The sequence below is a fragment of the Lagopus leucura genome, unplaced genomic scaffold (assembly GCF_019238085.1).
Source record: "Lagopus leucura isolate 7727_CA_CO unplaced genomic scaffold, USGS_WTPT01 Super-Scaffold_100002, whole genome shotgun sequence".
Lineage (NCBI taxonomy): Eukaryota > Metazoa > Chordata > Aves > Galliformes > Phasianidae > Lagopus > Lagopus leucura.
The window spans coordinates 20639126-20662968 of record NW_024962263.1 but is presented as its reverse complement, the minus strand read 5'-3'; the positions used below and the strand labels follow the sequence as shown (position 1 = coordinate 20662968).

General features: G+C 34.7%; 1 protein-coding gene across 1 annotated transcript in view; it reads right to left on the bottom strand.

Annotated features, from left to right (window-relative positions):
• Positions 1-23843, bottom strand: part of DNAH5 (dynein axonemal heavy chain 5) — a 105489-nt gene that overhangs the window by 58410 nt on the left and 23236 nt on the right. Inside the window, exons 18-40 of the mRNA XM_042869167.1 lie at positions 23017-23152; positions 22269-22541; positions 21261-21451; positions 21077-21176; positions 19621-19745; positions 18803-19004; positions 17086-17321; positions 14757-14975; positions 14000-14062; positions 13234-13472; positions 12326-12566; positions 11636-11835; positions 10931-11084; positions 10112-10275; positions 9311-9467; positions 8424-8636; positions 7502-7726; positions 6140-6312; positions 4937-5115; positions 3867-4054; positions 1835-2029; positions 1375-1509; positions 704-811 (exon numbers count right to left, since the gene is read on the bottom strand). Coding sequence (XP_042725101.1) covers positions 704-811; positions 1375-1509; positions 1835-2029; positions 3867-4054; positions 4937-5115; positions 6140-6312; positions 7502-7726; positions 8424-8636; positions 9311-9467; positions 10112-10275; positions 10931-11084; positions 11636-11835; positions 12326-12566; positions 13234-13472; positions 14000-14062; positions 14757-14975; positions 17086-17321; positions 18803-19004; positions 19621-19745; positions 21077-21176; positions 21261-21451; positions 22269-22541; positions 23017-23152 — 4116 coding nt within the window. The remainder of the gene's footprint in view (positions 1-703; positions 812-1374; positions 1510-1834; positions 2030-3866; positions 4055-4936; positions 5116-6139; positions 6313-7501; positions 7727-8423; positions 8637-9310; positions 9468-10111; positions 10276-10930; positions 11085-11635; positions 11836-12325; positions 12567-13233; positions 13473-13999; positions 14063-14756; positions 14976-17085; positions 17322-18802; positions 19005-19620; positions 19746-21076; positions 21177-21260; positions 21452-22268; positions 22542-23016; positions 23153-23843) is intronic.

The following is a 23843-nucleotide window of genomic DNA, read 5'->3' as shown; positions in this document are numbered from 1 at the left end:
TTAAGAGAGAAGGATTTCGGGGGAAGATACCGTCACTGATAAGTCAGCAAGACCACAGTTGATTTTTGGGACCAGCTGACAGGCTGGGCCTCTCCCCTCGTAGGGATTTCTACTGGATGAGATCTGCACACTCAGCAACATCAAGTGCTTCTGTGGGAAACTTAGAGGTCTCTATAGAGTTATTCAATAATTTAGCACAATTGCAGTCAGCTGTATTATTCATGATCTTGGTTAATCTCACATGTTTTGCAGGCAATGTGTTTGTCATTGCCAATCCAAAAGAATTTATAATCTGGTGATTTAACAAACTGGACTAATAACTAATCTAGCAGGAGAGTTCTCATTTGGTGTGGCTAAATGCCTTAAAAGCAGTTGTGAGAGCCCATTTAGAATAATTGGCAGTGCATTATTTGTGAATCCTTAACAGCAGTAACTCATATATTGAATTAGATCAGATTTATACTACTGAATTGGACAGCGCTCAGAATCTAAACTAAGCTGCCACTCTGATATCTGAGGATGAGCTGGAAAGCAAGGGGGTTTATTTTCTGCCAAACTTCTTTGCCTTTTCACACAACACATGCCAATGGTAAAGATTAACAGAAAAGCTTACTATTACTGGATAGATTCAAAACCAGTTATGTTCTTAGACAAGTCATCATGCTAGCAACACCACAAAAGTATAAATCAACAGAAATATTACCTGTTTGTCAATGGCAGCTTCCAGTTCAGGATAGCTTTCTTTATCAAGATGGATATCTGGAAATAGATCTTCAATTAAACTCAGGAATAAAGGTTCATCTTCATCAATCTAGTGAAAGTCAAAAGAAAAAAAAAAAAAATTAAAACCTATTTTACTTTTCCAAGCATCCTGGAAGACAACCCTTAACCCCTGTGGGTTGAAGAAATATTTCTAAATGTAAGGAACCACTTATGGTAACCCTCCAAGTGGTAGACGTACTAGCAGAACACAATAGAGTGAGATCATGACGCTTCCAATAATCAAAAGTTATTGAAAAGAGATTTCATTAACAATTTAAATCAGATGAAATGGTACTCATTAGTACAAATAACATTGTTTTAAAAGAATGATTAAATACAAGAAGCAGAAAACATTAGGCCAAAACTTCCATAGAGGCTCTTATACACTCCTATTTGGTAATGTATTTCTGTAGGTGCAGTGGAAATACGTTTATTACAAAAAATCTGAACAGGCCAAGTTATACAGGGAATGCAACATTTCCAAGATAGCATCAGAGTAAAAGGCCATAGGCAATATTCCAGTGAACACCTGAACAGATTTAAACTGTGTTTCCCAAAAATAAATGGCTCTGAAGTACAGGCTAGTTAATTTACCAGATCCTCAGAGCTTACCAGTTTAGACAGGTTCATGTCTCTCAGCACACGCATAACTATGGTAGATTCAGTATCTGAAGGATTTGCTCTTTTTGCAGCTCCTAATGTGCGTAGCACTGACAATATATTCCGTAAGCCAAAATCATAATGCACCTAGAAGATACAGAAAGTTTGGGAAAATTTTCTCCTAGTTTGTAGGGATGAAACAATTCTTTTTTTATTATTTAAGGTATAACAAGTGATACATGCAGCACAAATGTCTCCTAACATCTGCTGTGGGTTACTCACAACAGATTCTCAGCACCTCACAGTCACTCCTTTAGGGGGATGTCAAAAAGAACTGGAATGCTAAAAGTGAGAAAATTTTAAGGTTGAGATAAAAGCATATTAATAGGTAAATACACAAATTAATACTAATAATTTGTGTCACTATTTATAATTTTTCCTAAAGATAATTCTTTCCTCAAATGAAAATCACCTGCTTTGATAGCTGCTCTTCACAGAGCTTGTACAACGTAAAGAATTTCCTTGCCAACACAACATTAGCAATAAAACCACAACTAGCCAACTTGACACGAATTATAATTTGACGATCAGGAACCATCATGGCCACTGAACGGAAGTTGATCTTCAAGTTTTCAGGAAGTTCTTGCCGTCCAGCATATCCTGGATTCTGGAGAAAATAACAATTTTTGAAGTTAATTGCATCTTGCACAAGTTGAAGAAACAACAAAGGAACGTATTATCTGATTAGACAATGGGTGTCCAACATTTTGGCTTACCTGGGCTGCATTGAGAGAAGAGTAATTGTCCTGGTCCGCATATAAAATATATAAAAGTTAATGTATATAAATAATGAAACTTATTTCATTTTTTTATATTTTTACAAAAACATTTTATTTTAAAAGAAGGAAAGAAAAAATATAAAACTAGTGGAATACTTGACCTTGTTTTTGCAAAACTAATGCATCAGTGTCTGGTTTGATGGAAGTGGTTGCAATTATCAGTAAATTCTCAAGGTTCTCATCAGAGATTTTTGATCTAACATTTTTGTGCTTCATCTTTGAAAACAGTTCATAAATGGATGTGCTGCCAAAAAGTGATTACATGAATAAGATATGATTGAAGTGAGGGGTATTTTTCTCTGGTAAGAGAGGCCTTACAGAAGTCTGGTAAAGAGACATGATCAAATTTTTCTTTGAGTTGAATGTCTGATTGCAACTTTATACATTTCATTTGAAAATTTGAAGGTAATGCATTTATGTTAACTGAAACTGGAGTTGCAAATATACCAAAAAATTGATGATTTTTTTTTTTTTATTCATATTTGTTTACCAAAACAGAAAGCACAGCTACATATTTTCTACTGTACAAAGGACAGTCTTCGATTTTCATGTTCTGGGATAAATTTTCCTTTCGATTCCATAAATGACTTGATTTCATTTTGCAAATCACAAAATCTTTTTTTTTTTTTTTCTTTTCTTTTACCTTTACTTAGTCACCTTACTTCAGAAAAGTAAAGGATGTCCCCATGATCTGCTTCCAAACTTTTAAGGATCTCCTGAAATAGGCAGTGATTCAACCCCTTGGACTTCATGAAATTCACAGATTTGATGACAATTTGCAGAAATGTTAATCCAATACACATTGCAAAACTATTTAAAATCATATTTTATACTTCCTCTGAGCTTTTGAAGATGTAAGAGTACTCTGGATGTTTCTTCCACAGTGAATGTGTTAACTTATTAAATTACATTAAGAAATGACAGAAGCCCAAGTTTAACAATTAAATAAAAAAACTCACACATCTGCTTAACAACAAAAAACACGTGTCTGCACAAGTGTAGATGTTATTGAAATATTATTACTGCTAACCACTGTGTTTTATTTGTCAAAGTCATGAAAAATATCACAGAAGAAGTTTACAATCTTGCGGGGTCACATTACTGGTTGCCCAGGGCCACAGGAGGCAGCCAGTGGGCTATGGGTTGGACACACTTAGATTAAACAAAAGTCACTTTTAGGCTTTAAATTACATGGAAAAAGTGAATTATCAGGCAGATTGACCATCATATCCCTACAGCATTTTAGTCACTTTATATCCACAAGGTATGAAAGATGTTATACCCAAACACTCCAAATCTAGATTTCACATGTCTTACAAGTCCTGTTTTGACTGGCTATTTCCAACTAAATCTCTACGGTCATTTTTCTATATTTGTAATAAAATGCATATTTCGGGAACACAAATGTAGCATTCAGAAGTTATGGGACACTTAGATAACTTGCCTTTATAAGAATGGCTACTGTAGCAAATCAATTTCTTAACTGAAGATGTTTGATGTCAGTGAGAAAAGACTGAGTAAACCGTCTTTGTTGTAATACTTACTCCTCAAATTGTCACTGAGTACAAAGAGCTGACTGACAGAGTTAGAAAGTGCAGGTAACATACCAGTTTAGAGACAATCATACAATTATCACTGGTGTTTACAAACCTACTGAATACATACCATAGTAAGAAAGATGCCAAATTCCGGGTTCATTTCCACATTATCTCCATCAGTAAAAACAAAGCTTTTCTTACGCTCTTTCCTGCATGTCAACACAATTGCAATTTGCTGTGCAGCTACTGATAGTACTGGTAAATCAATACGATTGAATTCATCAAAGCAACCCCAGGAGCCAGATTGAGCAAGACCTTCAAAGAAAAGAGCAACTAAGTATTTGTCCAGAATGTTGGTAATCCTTTTTTCCTGAGCTCCTCTGCTCAGGAAAAAAAAAAAAAAATTCTGTTGAGACATTGGGAAAAGGAAAAGCAAGAATATACAAATTTTCAAAAATCTATAAGCCCTTCTTGGACACAACATGATTAGATCTCTGCTTCTTCTATCAGTATCTTCAACATTTTCCTGTTCCTCTGTACCCAAAGAAAATCCCTGTAATAAATCTTTGAAAGTATGACAGGATATCAATAGCTTATTTTTCAGATTAAAATAAACAGCAAAGTCAGTTTCATTCAGAAAAAAAGCTGAGGGTCATTCTATGCCAATGTTCCATTCTTCCTCGGGTATTATCAGGAGGGGGGAATCATCATCAAAATCGCAACAAGAAAACAGTCAAGGACCTCCACATGATCTCTAACATGTCATCTGCAATCACTGCAGATCACCTTCTGGTGCCTTCTTGTATCTATCTACCATCAGTAAGGTATGCCAAGACTTGGTTTAAACATATATACTGCTACTCATTCATTTCTTTCAAATGACAAGAACTTTGACATTTGTAAGGAGAAAAAAAAACTGAAATAAGAAACCAACACATTCTATTAGTACACAGCTTTTTCTTTTTGTATTGATAGTCCTCCTTGATTATTTTAAAGATATTTATATATCCTTTCATAAGCTATCTAATCTTTTCAGACTTTTCTATTTCTTGGAGTGTTGCAATGGTATTTTACATTAACAAGGTATTCATTACTTGCAGTTATTAAAAGGCAGAGAATCAACTGCTGATTACATGTTGATCTTGATTTATAAAGCCATTCTCTGAGCATTTGTAACTCATATAGTCCACATCTTACCTTTGAAGATCCTCCCAAGTCCTCGGAAATCCATCTGATCTGAACAGTTGAAGACAACTACATATTTACCAAGGCACCGTCCCATATCTTTGATGGTTTCAGTTTTTCCAGTTCCTGCAGGCCCCACAGGTGCTCCACCCATATTCATGCCTAAAGCTTGAGCCAGAGTGATGTAACATCTAGAAGGAAACAAGCAATTATTACCTAAAGGACTGAAACATATGGTTTTCTGTGCAGTGCCAGAGGCTCTTACTCAAGTGTGTCATATGAGGAAGGCTTTGTTGATGGAGATGAGGAAGTGCAAAAATGCATGTGAATATGATTTAAATCAATCAGAAGAAAAACCATGATGTGAGTAGTATTACGATTAGTCTCCTCAAATATAAAGTGGAATATGCAGAATGAAAGAAAAAATTACAGAAAATCTCCATAATCCATTTGGATAGCTTAGTTCCTAGGTTACTCAAGCTGATGCAGCTCTTAACTATGTTACACTGTGGAGTACAATAATGAAAGAGAGCTATTTTTGTTTTGCTATCCATCTTTAAAATTTTATCATACAATGCATCTCATTTTCACAAACAAAACCTATGCGAAGTAATAAAACATGTTCTATCAATTATATATAAATAGAAGCTCTAGAATTTGCTATGTCGTTTAAAAATATTTTCTTCAAATCTCTTATTTTGTTACTGTTTATTTATAAATCATTTTGTGTTATTAGTTAGATGAGTGGATCTTTCCTTTAATAGTCTTGCAATTACTGCTACATCCTTCTAGATCAAAAACCTGCAATATACTGCAGCTGAATGAAATTAATTTGCCTGTTTATTCTTACTTAGCTATTACCATTAGCTTGCTTGTAAACACACACCTTTGTCCTCTATCTGCATATTGTATCTGTCGGATGTATCTGACACATAGTTTTATTAGTATACATGAGGATCATAGTCTCATGCATCATATGCATGGGAAACATAAGCTTGTGGCAGAAATAAATCTTATTATACATATAAACAGAAATATTCCTTATTATACAACACAGAAACAAAAATATTAATGCAAATTTATTGGCTTCAGTAAGACTGTGATGGATAAACTCTGCAGATATCCATTTTGCATCCAGAAAGTATGACTGAGTCGCTCATGTAAAAGACCAGATTTGGAGTCAAAGAAAAAAGGAATAAAATCAGTCTTTGTCACCTGTCTGTAAGAGGTGTGATGACAAGCCTGTCAGTACAGCCCAAGAATTCATTCTGGTATGTGAAACCCACATCAGTGATATTAATCATCATTTTATCATCATCTTCATTAAAATAAAATCTACACTGTTTCAGCCACTCAAAGTCTGTAGGACTCTTAATATGCATGCAAACCTTAAAAAAGAAAAAGAGGAAAAAGACAAGACTGGTGCAACATTTACTCTTGCATTTGTGTTATCTAAGTAGTACTGTAATGGTAGCACTACAAGCACATTGGAAGGCAAAGTATATCCTAGTAACACAAGAATTGTGGAGACCTTACTTTGATTATTACCACAAACATTCTTGAAGTGTTACTGCTGTCTCTGAAACTATGCTAAAAGCAAAGGAAATAGCAATGTACAAATCTACAGTTCAACTCACACAATCAATCTTCAACTCTATCATTTTATTTTTACATCTGAGGAAATATAATATGACTTGCTGCTTTATGTAAAAACACAAAAGTCATTCTGTATGCAAAATGGAAGAAAATGGTATTTCAAGACAATGTGATACTGTGAAGACATTAGTCAAGAAATTCAACAGAGCTGGAAGGTGTTCAAAATTGACCAACTGTAAAGTAACTAAAAGTGACACTTTTCATAAGATTGCTGTTAAGATGATTTGAAGTCGAAACAACTGATCCTATTTTGGCACCTACCTATCAGCAGTGGGTAAAAAAAATCAGTAATCCCTTCCTCAGACAACATAATTTCAGTCAAATCCAGAGCTTCTTATAGAGAAAAGGCATGCCAGTCTAGATTTTGAATGTTTAAGGAGTAAATGCCTTCATTTTCCTAATTTTAGTATCCTGTGGCAGCATGAAAAGGTGTGAAGTGAATAAATAAATCCCTAAGTAATAAGATATTCTATTGAAACTAGAACAGAGATGACAGCAGCTTCAACCAACTTCAAGCTTTCTTCTGTTATTATAACACTACCTATTCTGTTTATTCCTTCAGAATCACGATGTAGCCCACATAAAGAATGATTACTTTCAACACAGTATACAAGAAATTTTTTTTAACTGACCACACAACAGCAGCATCTAACTTAGATTGGCCAACACAGAACATCATAAAATTCTTCTATTGCTGGGGCAGACCACAACACAAAATTTCCTATAGAGAAGCTGTGACACGGATTGAATAAACTCCAACATTTCTGTAAGACTCAAGTCACAACATCATTACAGTCCTTACAGAAATTATTTGGCTTAACAGGCAGGCATTCATTTGTCACAGCTGTGCTGTCTACTTGACATTTCATACTGTTTTACATGGCTACCACCTCATAACCCAGTACATTTTTCAGTGCTTACCAGACCATCGAAGATGTCCCTCTGATGCACGTGAATAGTGATCAATGTCTCATATTTAATTCGTTCGACTGGGTTAAGGTCTTTTGTTGTCATATCTATCAATGTGTTTAGAAGATCCAGGAAAAACTGGTTTGTCTTTCGCATAATTTTTTTATCATATCTGGCATTAGTCAAAGCTTCTTCTGAGTCTCTTGTCCAAATCATTTGGATCCCCAACAACCCAACCTTAGGAAATATAAAATGGTATGCTTCATCTTTTCACTTTCCTCTTAAATGAACATTCACAGACACAGATAGTAATAAGAAGAAATCGTTCTATTTGTATAAAATTATTTTTCTATGCTTCCTTTTAGAAGTCACAGAATCCACGCATTTAAAAGTTCCAACTCCATTTATAAACATCTATACAAGCCTGCAGTTCAGACTCAGAGATACAGCCTATCAAGCAACGGTAATACAACTGTTCAATATAATTTACATCATAATGTATAATTGCCAATAGGTTATCAGAACAATTAATGTTTCAATTTAAAATATTTCTTTAGTAATTCAGTAACTTTTAGTTCCTTCTCTAATCACGTTCCTGATCACAAGTGAAGAAGCTTTTCCTGAATATATAAACAATCATACAACCCTACCACTTGTCCCTTAGTAGTTATTAAGTGTGAAAAGAAGTAGCATTAGCTCTATTGCATTAATTTACTGTACTCAGCTTTTTTTTTTTTTTTTTTAATCAGGAGCTTCAGCATAAGTTTTAATCTTTTGTTTTCAGGTATCTAAATTGGAATTCAAAAGATTGCACTGATTAATTTATATGCCAGCTTTGCATCCAGTTGCAATCTTAATTTCAGAGAGAAGAAAATCCCACCAGTGTACAAATCTATATATGAGCAATTTTTCATTGATATAACAGTGATTTTACCTGGGCTGGGTAGGTAGAAAGAAATTCAATCAGTTGGAAACTAGTTTCCTGGATATGCATAGCTGCCTGGCGAATAACATGGTGCAGTGACAGCTGGGACTCCTTCAACAGAGAATTGAGCCAAACTTCCACATTTCCTTCAGCCATTACAGGTCTACTCAGCTCAACAGTCTCACCCTCTCGTGAACTAATTGACAATATACGATCATATATCTAATAAAAGCAAGAAAAAAACAATTTGTGATTAATAGACTGGTTATTACGTCTATTACAACTGGTTTTCGTGCTAGCATTTCATTAAATTTATTTAGATACATACAAAATTATACCAATCTATTAAGCAAAATGTGAACACAATAAAACCATTGCTTTAAGTATGAATAAAGGCTTTAAACAAAACATTGCCATCTAAAGGAGACAAACCTCAGTACACTGCTAACACTCAAATTTCACTTCATTTCAATGAAGACACTCATTTTCCAGTAAGAAGAGAAGGAAACCTCTCCCTATTAGTGCATATCCTAACAAAAGATGCAGACTTAAAATAAAAAACAATGGAAACATGGAAGTTAAGGAACATAGACAACCAAAAGAATTTCATGCATGGGGAGGTAGCAAATGTCTAAGGAAATACGTATATACACAGGTAAAAGAAAACCTGTGTTGCAATCTATTCTTTTCATACAGCGTAAGAAAATTGTTCTTCAAACAAAATTTTTCCAGGCAATCTAAGCATACAAATATGCTTATAAAACATCCCCTCTGGTGAGCTTCTTATTCTAGCCTATATTAAGCCACAGAAGACAATTCAGCTTGCTATTTAACAGATATCATGCATTGTTTAACAATCTGAAAGAATGCAACTTCAAGGTTTGGGGAGTACACACCCTTTCGTGGAACTTGACAGTTTTAATGTTGTCAAAGACATTCAGCAGATGTGCTTGTATAGTGTGAGAATCTGATGCCTGGCCAAGAATTTCTAATAGCGCAGGATCTGATACAAAGAAGAATCGTGGAAATAGGAGGCGCTTCTTCTCCAGGTACCTGCATTTAAAAATATTTGTTAGGAGGAGAAGGAGTAGACAGAAAATGAACTAGGTTACTTTATACATCTTTTTCTTTTTAAATGTGGTATTTCTCACTGTGCATTATTGCTTTTATTTTTTTAATTTGTGGTAGCAATAACAATTCTTATCCATCATACCTCCACTTTAAGCACTTGCTTGAAGACTACTCTTTTAGTACCAGAAATAATTTCATTGAAACCTTTGCTGCTTTCTATAATGTAAACACTACTAAAATGAAAAGAAATTATTACGAAGCTAGTGTTTTTAATTTAGGTCAGTTACTTGCTGCTTAGTTGTCTTATTCTGAATTTCTCCTAGACCTGTGAAGGAGCTGGAAAGATATTCAAACTTAGACTGCCTGCTGGATTGAAACCAGACACAAACAGCTTTGATGTCATCAGAGAAAGACAGTGACAGCTTAGTCACTAATCAAATACTTAGCAGTAAGTTACTGGCAGCATCTTTGGAAGACTTGCATCAGACTGCTACCTTGTTTACTCAGTTCAACTGAATTCATAGTGAAATAAAAACAGGATCTTTATGAAGTCCATGGGACTTGATCTTTTGCTAGTTACACAATTTACAAACATTCCCTTGAGACTGGTATTGTATTAATCTTACCCTGTGAGTGATTTCTGACAGATTTCAAGCTGTTCTAGTAAATGTGGTAGTAACTGTCCCATGATTTCATCTCCAATGCAGCACTGAACAACATTAGGTGCTTCATGAGCTCTAGTCATGATCCTTACCCAGGATTTATCAATGTTAGAGAAACGCTTTGCTTCCTGTTTAAATATAGAGAGGTGAAGAAATGGAGGAAGGAAAAAAAAAAAAAAGAAAAGGAAAAATGAACCTTCTGGAAGAATTGGCACCAGTAATCCTCTCACAAGTAATCACAAGAGTCCAGTCCCAAAGATTTTTCAGCTTAGAAAAACAAATCTGCTTGCATAATAGAATTTATTTTATAGTTCACTGACAAACCTGATATCCACTTTCAAACATTCTTAGAGAAAAACACAGAAAATGTCTTATTCTGGAGAATGCACGCTCCAAATTTGAAGACTTTTTCTAAAAACTACATTAATTTTAATTCAAAAAGCAATGTAGAAAAGTTTAAGATTCCTAGCAAAACTGCAAGTAGTACTGGGCTAGGGACAAATATTACTAGATTAACCTAATACTAGTACTAGGCACAACACTTACACAAGTACTGGTTAATAATTTAACAGTCTAGAAATAAAGAGATCAACCTGAGGACCTTTTATTATTCTTTCTAAGGCAATATTTTGGTAGGAATTTGTTACCTAATGTCTTACTAAGTCTAATTTTGCTAACCATTAAGACAGTGAAGCATAAGTTACTTCATTCATTATGACATCATAGTTACGTTTTATTCTTAAGATATAGAAGCTCAAACTGAAAAAATGCAGATCTGAAAACCTTTGGAAGCTGCTTTGCTATGTCACCGCCAACAAAAACAGCTTCTAAATAAATCCACAAGTTCTGCACAGTTATCCAGTTCTCAATGATATCTGTTGTGTTGGAAAGATAGTGCACCCATTTCTGAATCTGTGTCTTGAAGGGTGTGTTGTATCTAAAATAAACAAAAGCAATTTGTTTTAATTTAAGAAGGAAACAAGTCTCTTAGAAGCCAGCACAGTCCTCAAACATGACAAGGAGGAATATTCTTGCCATTTTTATTTTTGTCAGGATCTGTGTTCCTTGTTTTATCAAGGGGCTTTGACTTTCTGCACAAGGTAATATGTAGATCATTTTAATAGGGATTTTCAGTACCCTCAGAAAAAAATCTTTGTAAAAGAGGAGGTGGCCTCAATGGGGCAAAATAGCAATGCCTGTAATCCCAACAGGACCCCTGCCACAACAGGACAGTGCTCCCTTTTATGTCTGTTTCCACTCTTGCATCCATGGAAACTGTTCAACTAATTAGTGAGGAAATCTGAATAATCATTTCAAAATATTTTAATGCAGGAATATCGACAATGAGAAGTAGCCCATGAACAGCTCAAGGACAAGAAAGCTTTTAGTTTTTATCTAGATGTTTACTTTCCTTCCCCTTTGTGAAATAAAGCCTCTTGCTTGTATTTATAACTCACACATACAAGTAGACTCTGCTCTTCTTGTTACCTGTTACTCATGAGAGAGCCAAGAATCATCAAGCTGTCCTCCATGGTAGCAATTGTTTCTGATATGCTGTCTCCTCTTAAAAGAAGTTCCCCACGGGTTTTAAAGTTTGCAAAGACAAATGTTCTGTTGTCCCATTCAGCTATCACTTGTTTTAACTTCTGTTCAATGTCTCTTTCCTTCACAGCACTTATGCAGATATCCTTTTAAATAAAAAGAATGTCAAAACAAGTTATAAACTATTCAGTTCTTTGGCATCCGAATCCAACTGTTATTTCCTTTAACCCTAGTTAGGCTGAAGAGCAACTATTTAAGCGGAGACCCCTTCCAACCCAAGCCATTCTATGATTCTAAGTGGGAAGATCTAAAGACATGAGAACACCATAGCTAATAATCCATGTATCAATTCACAATATGGTAAAGTTAGTGTAGTTACTAGAATGATACAATGATTATTTTCATACCTCTAATATTGTAAAACATCCTCATTAATGAATTAACTGTGAGCCACACTACATGTTTTATACAGGGTTTACACTACAATATACGTCATTATTTTACACAGAAAACTTTACTGACTGCATATTTCTATGCTCTTTCTTTGCAGTGTTTTCCCTCTTAATACTGCTACTCAGATATCTTTCTGACCACACTGTTTAGTTTCATGCATCCATTTCTCTTCCTTCTAAATACCTCTATTTCCTCCTTATATTTGAGTAGAGGAGCCTCCATAAAATTCTTCAGTCTCAGTGTTTCACCTTCTACAACAAAGTTATGTTCAGTGAGTTCTGTTATCTGCTTCCAGTGCCGAGGCATCATTGCCTTACTTGACATGCGTTCCAGCAACGGGCAACATTCACAGAAGTCTTCAATAGTCTTCTTTAGGCCAAAAAAGGCCGGCCACTCCTTTACACCACGAGGAAGCTTATGACATCTACATAAAAATAATCCAAGCTTTTTCACATATATTCAGATACCCCACTTCCCACTTAACCATCATACTGTTTTAACAGTAGATGACATATCAGGTTCCCTGTATTTTAAGGATTTTGTATGTAACTAAATCTGCTACCAAATTATTTCACTGACCAATAACTGAATACTCACAGGCTCGATCTAAGGAGTGTATTGCATAATTCTATTGAAGGTCCAAGTGAACCACCAGATACAATTGAATCATTTTATATATTGATTTCATCTTTTGGTGAGGTTCATGATAAGGACTGCTCTAGTCTCTTGCAAAAACTCTGTTCCTCTAGTTTTGTAGCAAATATATTCTAGCTACTTCAGGCATCTCAGGTAAATCTCTACCTCTCATGATTAATAATGTTAAAAGAAACAAGGTAAATTTCCTTTATGAACAGAATAAACTGCATAAACTTTAACGTATGTTCAAATGAAGAGAAGAAAAAATATATATCCAAAGCTCGCTAAGGAGCAATAATCAAATAATCCTCATTATTTAGAGCATATTCTAGCTTCCTTAATTTAGGAAATTAGTAATGAATATATTTTTTCAATTAAAATTAATAGTGCTAACTATTACATTTAAGAAGTAAAAAAAAAAGTTTAGCCATCTTTTCACAGAACCAGTTTCTCACCTGTTCTGAAATTCCGTAAGTTCACCACTAATTTTTCCAACATCCAATTCTGACCAAAGAATATCATAGTACCCACTGACTGTGTCAAGAACACTATTATATAGATTATAGAGTTTCTGTAACAGATTCAGTTGCTTCTTTATTTCAAGTAGCTGAGGATATTGTGTAGCAGGCAAACCAAAAAGATCTTCTCCATCAGTGTAAGTAATGTATTTCCGAAAGAGATTATCAAATCGATTCTAAAGAGAGAGAGAGAAATGAAATGTATTTAAGTATCTAAATATTCAAAATCTGGCATTATGCTTAGAGGTGCATTGTGGAAAAAGGAGAACAACTAGAAGTCATCATTACAGGAACATAAATTAGCCCAGTATAAATAAATATTTGAACAGGAGAACCAGACAGTATTTTGTTTTAAGGGAAGAAGAACAAACAGAAATGGGCAAAAATGCAGATGTGAAAAAGACACAATAATAAACACAAGAACAGCTTATAACCAAATACACTAAATTTGAGAATAGGCTCAGCTCCGGACATCTGTATGTAGTTACTGTTACTCAGGTCTTAAAAACATAGTTTTAATCAGCTTGAAAATGCATGGAAAAAATGTTACCTTAGCTTTCATTACATTAAAATAGTTTTGACCGATCAGTAACCCTATGTACCAACAAAAATTAGTTCAACTAATTCCCAGTTCATTCTCAGAGCCTTCAGTTGTTAGTTTATTTGCATTAAGCAATAAGAAAAATCTTAGAATTAATAGTACCTGAAACATGGTAAGCCTGTCACTGGCTTCCTGAGGCTCTAAACCAACCACCAGCGGCCCACTCTGAAAAGAATGGATATATATGAAATTAGAGCGAGTTTAGAGGAGGGGGAGAGGGAAGGACATCAAATTAAACAACAATGCTGATTTGAAATGCAAACATTTTTGGTGTTGCAAGACCTCATACTTACATCAGGTAACAACTGATCTGACAGATGACAGAATTACTAAAACAACCATTTTATTTTCATTAAATAAAAGCAATTTGCTTTCTTTTAATATAGAAGTTTTATTAATACTAGTAAAGGTAGGCAGTACTAGAAAAGGTAGGCAGTAGTAGCTCCTTTTTCAAGAATAAATATTAGTTAAAAGACTGGTTTGGCTTGACATATTCTGCTGAGAAGGAACATAAGAGTTGAAGTCACTTGTATTAACATTCCCTGCCAGAAATCTCTTCTTACATTCTAATTTAATTTCTCTTAAATTCCAACTTTTATATTTGCACATGGTAACAAGCTATGTATTAGGAACTTTATATGTCTCCAACCTTTTAGAGCTGATTACCAGCATAAATTTCAGTCACACACAAAAAATAACATAATCTTGTCCTGCATTGAAACTCAGCTACCACATTAGCAAGAATAAGCATAGTTTTCAGATAGTAGAGAATCATCATGCTATTTAGTCAACTCCACAATCTTTCCAAGCTTCCACTGCTCTTCAAAAGCTCCTCTAATCCAATATCGCAAACTCTTACCTGTTCATAATCTGAATAGAACTGTGCACAGTCTTCAGTAAAAGTCTTCAGAGAGCTAATAAGCTCTCCTCTGAACTTTGGCTGCAAAGCAATGAGCTCATTCTGCACTTCATTTGCTCGGAGCAGCAGCTTTTCCCAAGTATAGTGCAAAGTATCCACCTTCTCTGACTCTTCCTTAGTCACAAGTAGATCATACTTGTTTAATATAGCATAGGATTCCTGTCAGAAGGTTGGATCAAGATAAACAAAACAGTTGCAGATGCTAATTGTACACATTTAAGTGCTAACATTTTAAATACTTAAGAGTACAGAAAAATATTTGCTAGAAAGAAAATTTGTTCTTTTTATTATAGTATTGGCACAATCTGGCAAGCCAATACCCAACTTGAAGAAATATAAAAAGAAAAAAAATACCTACCTCTCCTTCACTTCTAACCTTCCCACAGACTCTGTGAAGGTTGGCTTCTTCTCCCATGTAACTAGCAATAGGACAAGAGGGAATAGCCTCAAGTTGCATCATGGGAGGTTCAGGATGGATATTAGGAAAAATTTCTTCAAAAGAGTGGTCAGGCATAGGAACAGGCTGCCCAGGGTGTGCCTGGAGGTGTTCAGGAAATGCGTGGATGTGGTACTAAGGAACACAGTTTAGAGGGTAATATTGGTGGTAGGTGGATGGTTAACTAGATAATCTTAGAGGTCTTTTCCAACCTTAATGATTTTGTGATTCTACGATTTTGCTTTTTTATCTTTGCTCCAGTGTCCTACATCTCCCCAAAAACAATTTCCAGTTAAAGTACTTCTCAATTTTAGAGGTTTTAGTTTTATTTTAATAGGAATATTATTCAGATCCATGTCTTCCATTGTACATCATGACCCAATCTGGATATTTATTACATGATGTAAGCCATGAGAAAACAACTAACCAGAGGCCTGCAAATTAGCAAAGAAAACAAGCACCTGTCCATATGGATACTGAAGCCTCACTTTTTGTTTTCAACAACAAAGCATCAATAAATCATTTCAAAAGTTACAAAAACTAATATGTAGCAACAGATTCAAACATTAAAACTGTTCTTCATTCATAGAAACACAGAATCACAGAATGGTTTGAGTTGGATTGGTGCATTAAAAATCATCTAGTTCCAACCCCCTGCCATAGGCACAGACATTTTTCTCTAAGTCAGATTGATCAAAGCCCTGTCCAAACCACATCAAATGATGGAGCATCCAGAAATTCTACAGACAACCTGTTCCAATGTCTCACCATTGTTATCACTGAAGATTTTTTCCTTATTCCCAATCCAAATGTCTCTTTCAGTTCAAAACCATTGCTCCTTGTCCTGGCATTACAAGACCCAGTAAAAGTAATTCTCATTACTATAAATTTATTTAATGTTCCCTTCACTTATTATGAATTAGTTCAGCAATTGAATTTTGTGGGCTAGCAGTTTCATTTGAATTTTTTTCTGAAAAGAATTATTTCTTTATATGTTTATGTTTAATATGTTTACATTTTTCAGTTTGATCAACTTGCAAACAAATTATCAACATGAAATCAGAACTATCTGCCCATCTCTGTGTGGAAAATGGTTAAACTGTTCCAAAAATCTGACCCATGACTTCTTGTGCCTACAGAATCCAAGAAGCTGTCTGCAGAATTGGAAGTTTAGGAATCCTTGACTACCAAAGCTCATTGCCTAGGCTCATGGTAAGAGCAAACCACGACAGTTCTCAGAACTTCTAAAACGTTAGCTCCCAAGAGATTCCATTAACAATTCCATTGATAGTTCTAGCTGTGGATGTGCTTCTCCTTTTACCTACTAGTCCCCTACTTTGCTCCTTCATGGAACTATGGAGACCTTCACAAGGCTGAGTGATTCACTACTTCTTTGTAATGAAATACAGAAGGGCTCTAAGCTGATTTTTAATTCTTTGCACATAGAACATTTCATAAATTTCCTCAGGTCAGAGAAAATCAGGTGAAGAAACAGCTGTGAGAAATTTGTCTGGGAGCAAGATGTCAGTTTTGCATTTCCAAAGCAGAATTTTGTGTTGATCTACTTTAATTAAAAATAATAATAATAATAATCAACACAATATAAATATGAGTAACCAGGAACTATCACGTGTCTTAGCAAAAAAAGTTCCTCTGAATATCTAGTTAATCCTGCATTTTGCCAAACTACAGTATCTTACAGAACATAGCAAGTCTGCAACCCAGCATTAACCCACCTGAAATCATATGTTTTCAATGCGCGCTAAGTACCAACGCAGAAAACAAATACTGTGCAGAAACATTACCCAGAAATGCAACATTCTTTTTAACTACCTCAATGGGCCCAACTTGAGAGTCTATGGAAATCTGTAATTCTCTGATGTCTTTTAGTGCAGACATGGCTGTTCTTATGTCATCCAGATCCTCAATGCAACGATTTAACTTCCTGTCAGTTTCCTCTATAAAAGTGAAAATTGTTTCCATCTCTGTTCTGTACTTCTTATTCCAATGATGACACAAAACACTCATCCAGTCTTTGATTTCTGCTCTCAGTGCTAGTTTCAGATCAGCTGAAAACAGTGAACATTTATAGTTATTTCAATATTGTAGATATTTTTTAAGATGTACTTTTAATCTTATTTCAACGTGTATTCTTTTCACTCCTTGTTCTGTTTTTGCTTTTTTTTTTCAGTCTAATTTTCCATGCAAACAGAAGATGAAATTATTTTGACACCTTTGAGTAATTTATAGGATTACCTGCAATTCAGGATTGTTTTCCTCATAACCTTCTCAAAATACATCATCTTTCCAGTAGGAAGCTGGACTTCACATTTCTCTCATTTTGTTGATATAGCATTACATACATTTTTGTCCCAAAAACTACTAATAAATTCATTAATAGTCTTATCAATGTCTAAAACTTTTCAAAAATAAACTTTAAAAAAATCAGGGGCGAATGCAGGGTAGAATCAAAAAGTCTGACTATAGAAGCTGAAGCTGATATTTAATGAAACCGTTATATCCACCAAATGGATACTTTTTTAAAGATTCCATTGCATCAGTGGAACCAAGGACCAAAATGTAGAGAAACTTGAAATCTTGCTGAGTTCCTACCCAATTTGCAGCAATCCAGCCCATTCCCTATAGCTCTGCCCTTCAGTTCAGATTTCTTTCTCATTGTTCTCAAGAGAAGTCAAAAATCCAAACCAGTACAAGCACTATATAACATTTTAGCTGGATATAAATTCAACTCTGTTAGAGCTAGATGTTCATTCACTGTGCATATTTCACTAGTGCTTCCTCCTTTTTACACAGTATCTCTTTCCATGCTTATCTCTTATACTTGATGGTATTTTCAATCTATAAAATATCAGACTCACCCTATCTCCATCGAGTTTTAATAGTCAAGTTTTACATGTAACAAAAGACATTTGTTTGATACTTCCTCCTAATGAAGAAGCCATTTTGCTCTCTCAGATTTGTCATTCACTGTAAATCAGCTGCATATATTTCTTACATTCCATCATAGTTCCTGTCGTATGTTATAGCAATATGAAATGCTTATGTGATATGGAAACTGAGCTAGAGAAAAGTGAAAATGCTGGGCTTCCACAGAAAAAAGGGAATCAGTAACAACATGTATGCATCGCTTAATTAACTGTATTAAATAGACAACTTTTCATTTGAAATCAGTGTTTGAAATCTTCTCATCATGTGCAGCCAGGCAAGGAGAAAAGCAACATAAGCATAGTATACTCCTCTCAAAATATATATACTTATTGAAGCCAATGACATAAGAATGAATAAACTCTACTATCCACTCCATAAGTGAACAGAAATGTCCAGGTAGGGGAAGAAACATCAAATGATCCTCGCAATACCCTGCTTAATGTATTTTTGTATGCATTTACATCCAAACAATACAGCCACTCCACATTTCTGCTTCACATCTTTAACCTAGCTCACTCATCCACAACTAAACATCATTTCTCCTCCCTATAGGAATCAGAAAGTATAATACTCTAGAAAGAAGTGGAAAGCTGAACTTTACCAGTGTACAGTGCAATAGCTCCCACACAGATGTATTCAGGCTCAGAACTGACTTTCATCTCCAAGTCTTTGACAAGTAGAATTTGAGATTCCAATTCAGAGAGTAATGGGTTTCCCATCATGAATTTTTCAATGGTCTTCTCCTTGTCCCTCTGCCATATATGGTGGTAACAACTAAAACTCTCCATAGCTGTAAGAACTTCCTGAAACACATTACAAGTTCACAAAAAGATTAGCAAACCACACATCACACATAATTTCTTAGTGTATTAAGCATCCATTCATAAGAGGAGCAGGTTTGCCTCATCCTAGTAAAACAGAAGGCTGCTGGTAAACTTACGCTAAAGTAGGCTCATTAGCAATCATAATCCTTAGCACTGTTTGCTAGCCACAGTCAATTTGTCTAATCAGTTAAAGTATTTTACATTAAAGTGATTCTTCAGTCACTAACAACTTCTATATGAATAAAACTGTATTTAACACATTCGTGCAATTACTATATTAAATATGCAGACCCAACTACAGTTAAGATATATTTCATGCTGTTTTAGTAATTGTAGATATGTTTTCAGACAGACTTAAACATTAAATAATATGCAAAATCTCATGCATCTTTGAACACTGAAAACACTTACCCCACATTACTTTCAAAGCAGAACTGTAAATTTGCAACACATCTGCCATCCACCACTCTACACTTTCTCATTCATACGCTTAACCAGGGCTTTCAATGCCTATCCTTTTTCCCCCAAAGATATTAAAATCAGTACATTTATATGCTTTAGACAGTAACTTAAATTAACATCCCTATTGTCTTACCTTTTTTGTAGAATTAATAGCAGTGGTGAGTAAAGATACCAGTTTAATAATTTCTTTGTTATTTGAAACACTCTTGAAGTAGTTCTTGCTCTGCACTGATTCAGACAAACTGAGAGATGCTGTATCTGACGCCCCATCTCCAAAGGCAAAGTCAAATACAAAAGCAGGTTTAGTACAAATTGCTACCAGCAAAAATAAAGACTTTTTCAATAAGCATACATTTTAAAATTGTGTTTACTAATCGAAAAGACAACTAGAAATCTAGGAGGCCAATGTATTTACCACACATTCACAAACTTTTCCACTGTTGGTAAATTTGCTTCATCCAGGCTCTTTGTGAAATTTGGAACAAGTTCCTCCCTAATTTTTCAAGTGTAATCTTCCTCTTTTCCACCCAAAACGTTTTTCTAACAAAACTAACTCATTTTTCTCTAAACACTCTGGTTAATTGATCATTTTAAATAGAAATTAACATTAAATCCTAGCAGATTATTTTGAAAGGGTTAGGCCTGAAAATAAAAGAATAACAGATATATAATAAAAGATAAGCAGAATGTCCTTTAGCTAGGAAATACCCACAGGATTGAAGTTTTCAGAAATTCATATTGCATCTCAAGCAAGAGAAAATCTTGGTTTTGAAAAACTAATTTAATTCCTCATGCAGTTCAAAGATTACTTACCTACTTCTTAGATATACTGGAGGATGTTACCCTAAAAACATTCTATATACTTTCCAATTACCTGAAGTACTAAGTAGAAAAATTAATTTGGTTTGATTCTAAAAAATCAGATAGGAAAAAAAAAACAGAAACCTAAGACAAAAGTATCTTAAATTTGCTTAAATGAATGTCTTTGATAACTTAATTTCAAGTCTGATCCCAAAACATATTAATTAGTTTTAGCAATTTTAGTCTATTCAATCCTTCACACAAACCTCTCCGCCAATACTGAGATTTATCTAGATATCTCTACTCAACAACAGTTTTTGTTTAAGTCTAATTTATCCTTCTTAAAAGAATGTTAACACAATTTTAAAGATCATCTTGAGATGCCAAGTCACAAACCACACTGGCAAATCACAAAAGATTTTGTGCAATGGCAGTGACTACAATTGTTTTCCAAATTCACTCAAAATTTCTGCTGTGCCGCCAAAGCTGGCAAACTAACAGTTTCCCACACACTCCAAGTAGAATCCAAAGCAGGACAACTCTGAATTTTACAACAAAATCTCCTTACTCAAATTCCCACAAGAAAATACCTTCATGCCACCTTAATTGCTATACGTAGGAAAAGCTCTGGCATTGTTGCATCCTAGTTCTTCTCCAAGGTGGATTAAAATCTGTGAAGTCTTTATTCCCTTGCTTTTGATGTATTTTAGGTCTAAATCCTTTTACAATACTGTATAAATCACATTTACCTAAAACTCAAATTGAGCGATATCAGAGCTTATCATTACCATGCGTGTTTTTCATTCCAATCTCTTTCATTCCATCTTCAGAATCACTGTCTCCACTCTCACACTGCAACATAGCTAATTTTCTCTCTAATAGTTCTTTCTGTGGAAGAAATAAAAGTTCATTTTCCATTTGCAGTAGTTTTTAAACCTTAATTTTGTATTAAGGACAGTTATAAAGACAAACCTTGGATATTCTCTCCTTACTCCACTGCCCAACTCCTTTCATTACTTTCACAATACTGTCTACAGCTTTGTTAAGCGTCTGCTGTACCTCATCCAAAGAAGGTTTCATGACAATATTAGGGATAGACAGGTTAATGCTAGTCTTAATGATAGGATGAGCACTTGTTTTCTTCTTAGAGGCATCGTGATTTTCTAAATGAAAGAAAATAACAGCAACAAAAAAAGTTGTTCACATTTATTTCAAGACCTCCATCTAGGGTTTATGATTATATAAACCATTTCCTACAGCACAATATTGAGTAATGAGTGTAATTTCTTAAAGAAAAAAGTCATGAGTAGTTTACAAGATGTATTGGTTAAGTCCATAGTAGCACAAGCAAAAACTAAGTGCCGTCTTATTTTTGTTCATGAAACTCCTTGTTAACTTGTTCTCTGCAGTTAAGCTCAATTCAACAGAAAACCTTGTTACCTGGCCTGTACTCACAGACAGCATATTAAATTGGGCAAGAAAACTCCACTCTTCATATTGTTTGGTTTATGTTCCATAGAGACCAAAACCAAATGCCCTTATTTTTATTTCTTATAAGTAACAAAAAAATACTTCAAAAGAGTACATCATCATAATCTATAGAAAGATCTGAAAGCAGTTAGTAAGAGAAAGACAAAACACTCTCTTGTTTTTTTTTCATAGTTTTATGTAAAAGTCAAGGTCAAACAGGTAAACTTAAATGTCAAGTCCAGCTCCAAATATACTAACCAGTTCCAGAACATAGGGTCTGTCCTAAAAGAAACTTTATCAAAATGATACTTTTCTGTGTTTACAGGGGAAAAAAATATCCTCTGGAGAAATACTGTGTTATCAACTGTGATTTAACAAGACAGCTCGCTTAGGCTTGTCTTCCCTTCTTTTACTTATCTGGCTCTTTTTATGATATAGTTCTGCAATACTACATTTACATATATCTTTCCATAGGCTAAATAAGCAGGCAAAGTACTGCAATATGGCTACCTGGGAGGCTGATCACGGAAGACGCATGGACACGCTTCCGTATGTTCTCCAGAGTATTTCGAGTGAGTTTCAGAAGGGCATCAACATTACAACCATTGAAGTAAGAAAGTAGTTCATTGGCTTCTTCCTCTAATATTTCTGTATCTTGTCTCTTCTTCTTTGCCGATGGAGAGAGTCCAGCCCATATCTCAATTGAATTGTTGGAGGAAGTCAGGCTTTTTGATCTTCTTTCCTCCTCTGTTGCTAAAACATCATAAATCAAGTTAGTTAAATCTATGTAGGAGAACTGAAGACACAATAAAGCAACACTTCCATAGGTGTGTGAAACATAGGTAAGTCTTACAGAAGTGCAAATAATACTCATTTGTCATCTGTACCTATATGTGCTGGTCCTTTTATTTCTAACTACCTTCTCTACTCAGTTCAAACTGGAGTAACAATCTTTCTTGCTTTCTCTAGGAAGTCCAGCACTTAATCAAGGCCTGTAAGTAGCTGTTTCCAATTTATCAATATTTGAACATGAAAGTTAGACTGACAACACTGTCCTGTTTCGCAGATGATTGTTAGATGATCCATCATTAGATGATCCATAAAGCAGAAGTCTTTAGACATCATATATTGATGGATACTACAGCCAGCTGAGATACAGCATTCCCCCCCCTCTACATTACCAACAATATCGACCACACACAAGAATAAGCACAGAGGAGCAGTACAATCTTACCTGTGCTTTTTCCCCTTCTTTCACCAGTGGAAACAACTGACTTCTCATCTTTTTTGACCTGTACCTCCGTGTCCAGTAACATGTTAATCAGCTCATTAGCCGCTTCTTCCACCAGTGAGCTTTTAAAATGTAAAGTCTGGGAACCTTTCATACAGAGCTCCTATTTATCAGATCAAAACAAACATATATTCTTATGGTTCCTGGTTTTATTTCTACTTCACAATCATAGCATCCTTTATTAACACAAATTTCAAGGCTTCACATTTGTGAAAAACACAATCAGTGTACAACGTTATTTTAAAATCTGTTTGTTCTGATTTTTATTTCCTATTTCTATTTAGTTGTTGATTTTTTGTTGTCCCAAATAAAACATCATAAACGTATTATAAAATTGCTGTGACTTGTCTCCTAAATCACACAACTAATCCAGAGTTGCTATTATGAATTAATGTTTACAATATGTAACTGCGTTAAAGGGCTCTCAAAAGCAAGTACTGCTTAATTTTCTTATTTTTCCAAGGTAGGCATGGGAGACATTAACCTTTCATTTGATCATTTCTATTTTGCAATATTTGGCTGTGCCACAGGGAGTACTAGCCAACTGTATTTTCCTTTTACACTCAGATAGGAGATAAAATCCATCCAAGGTTGAATTCATGAATGGAATAAGCACAAAAATTATTAACTGTGTGAAGGGAAAAAAAAGTGAGATTTAACAAAATTCAGAAATATTTTTTTTGATGGTGCAAATGAAGTGGCATTTCCCAGAATACTTTCACCCTGGTACTTCTGAGCATATTTTGCATATACAAACTCAAGACAGCTTCAGAGTTTGAAAGATATTCAGTACA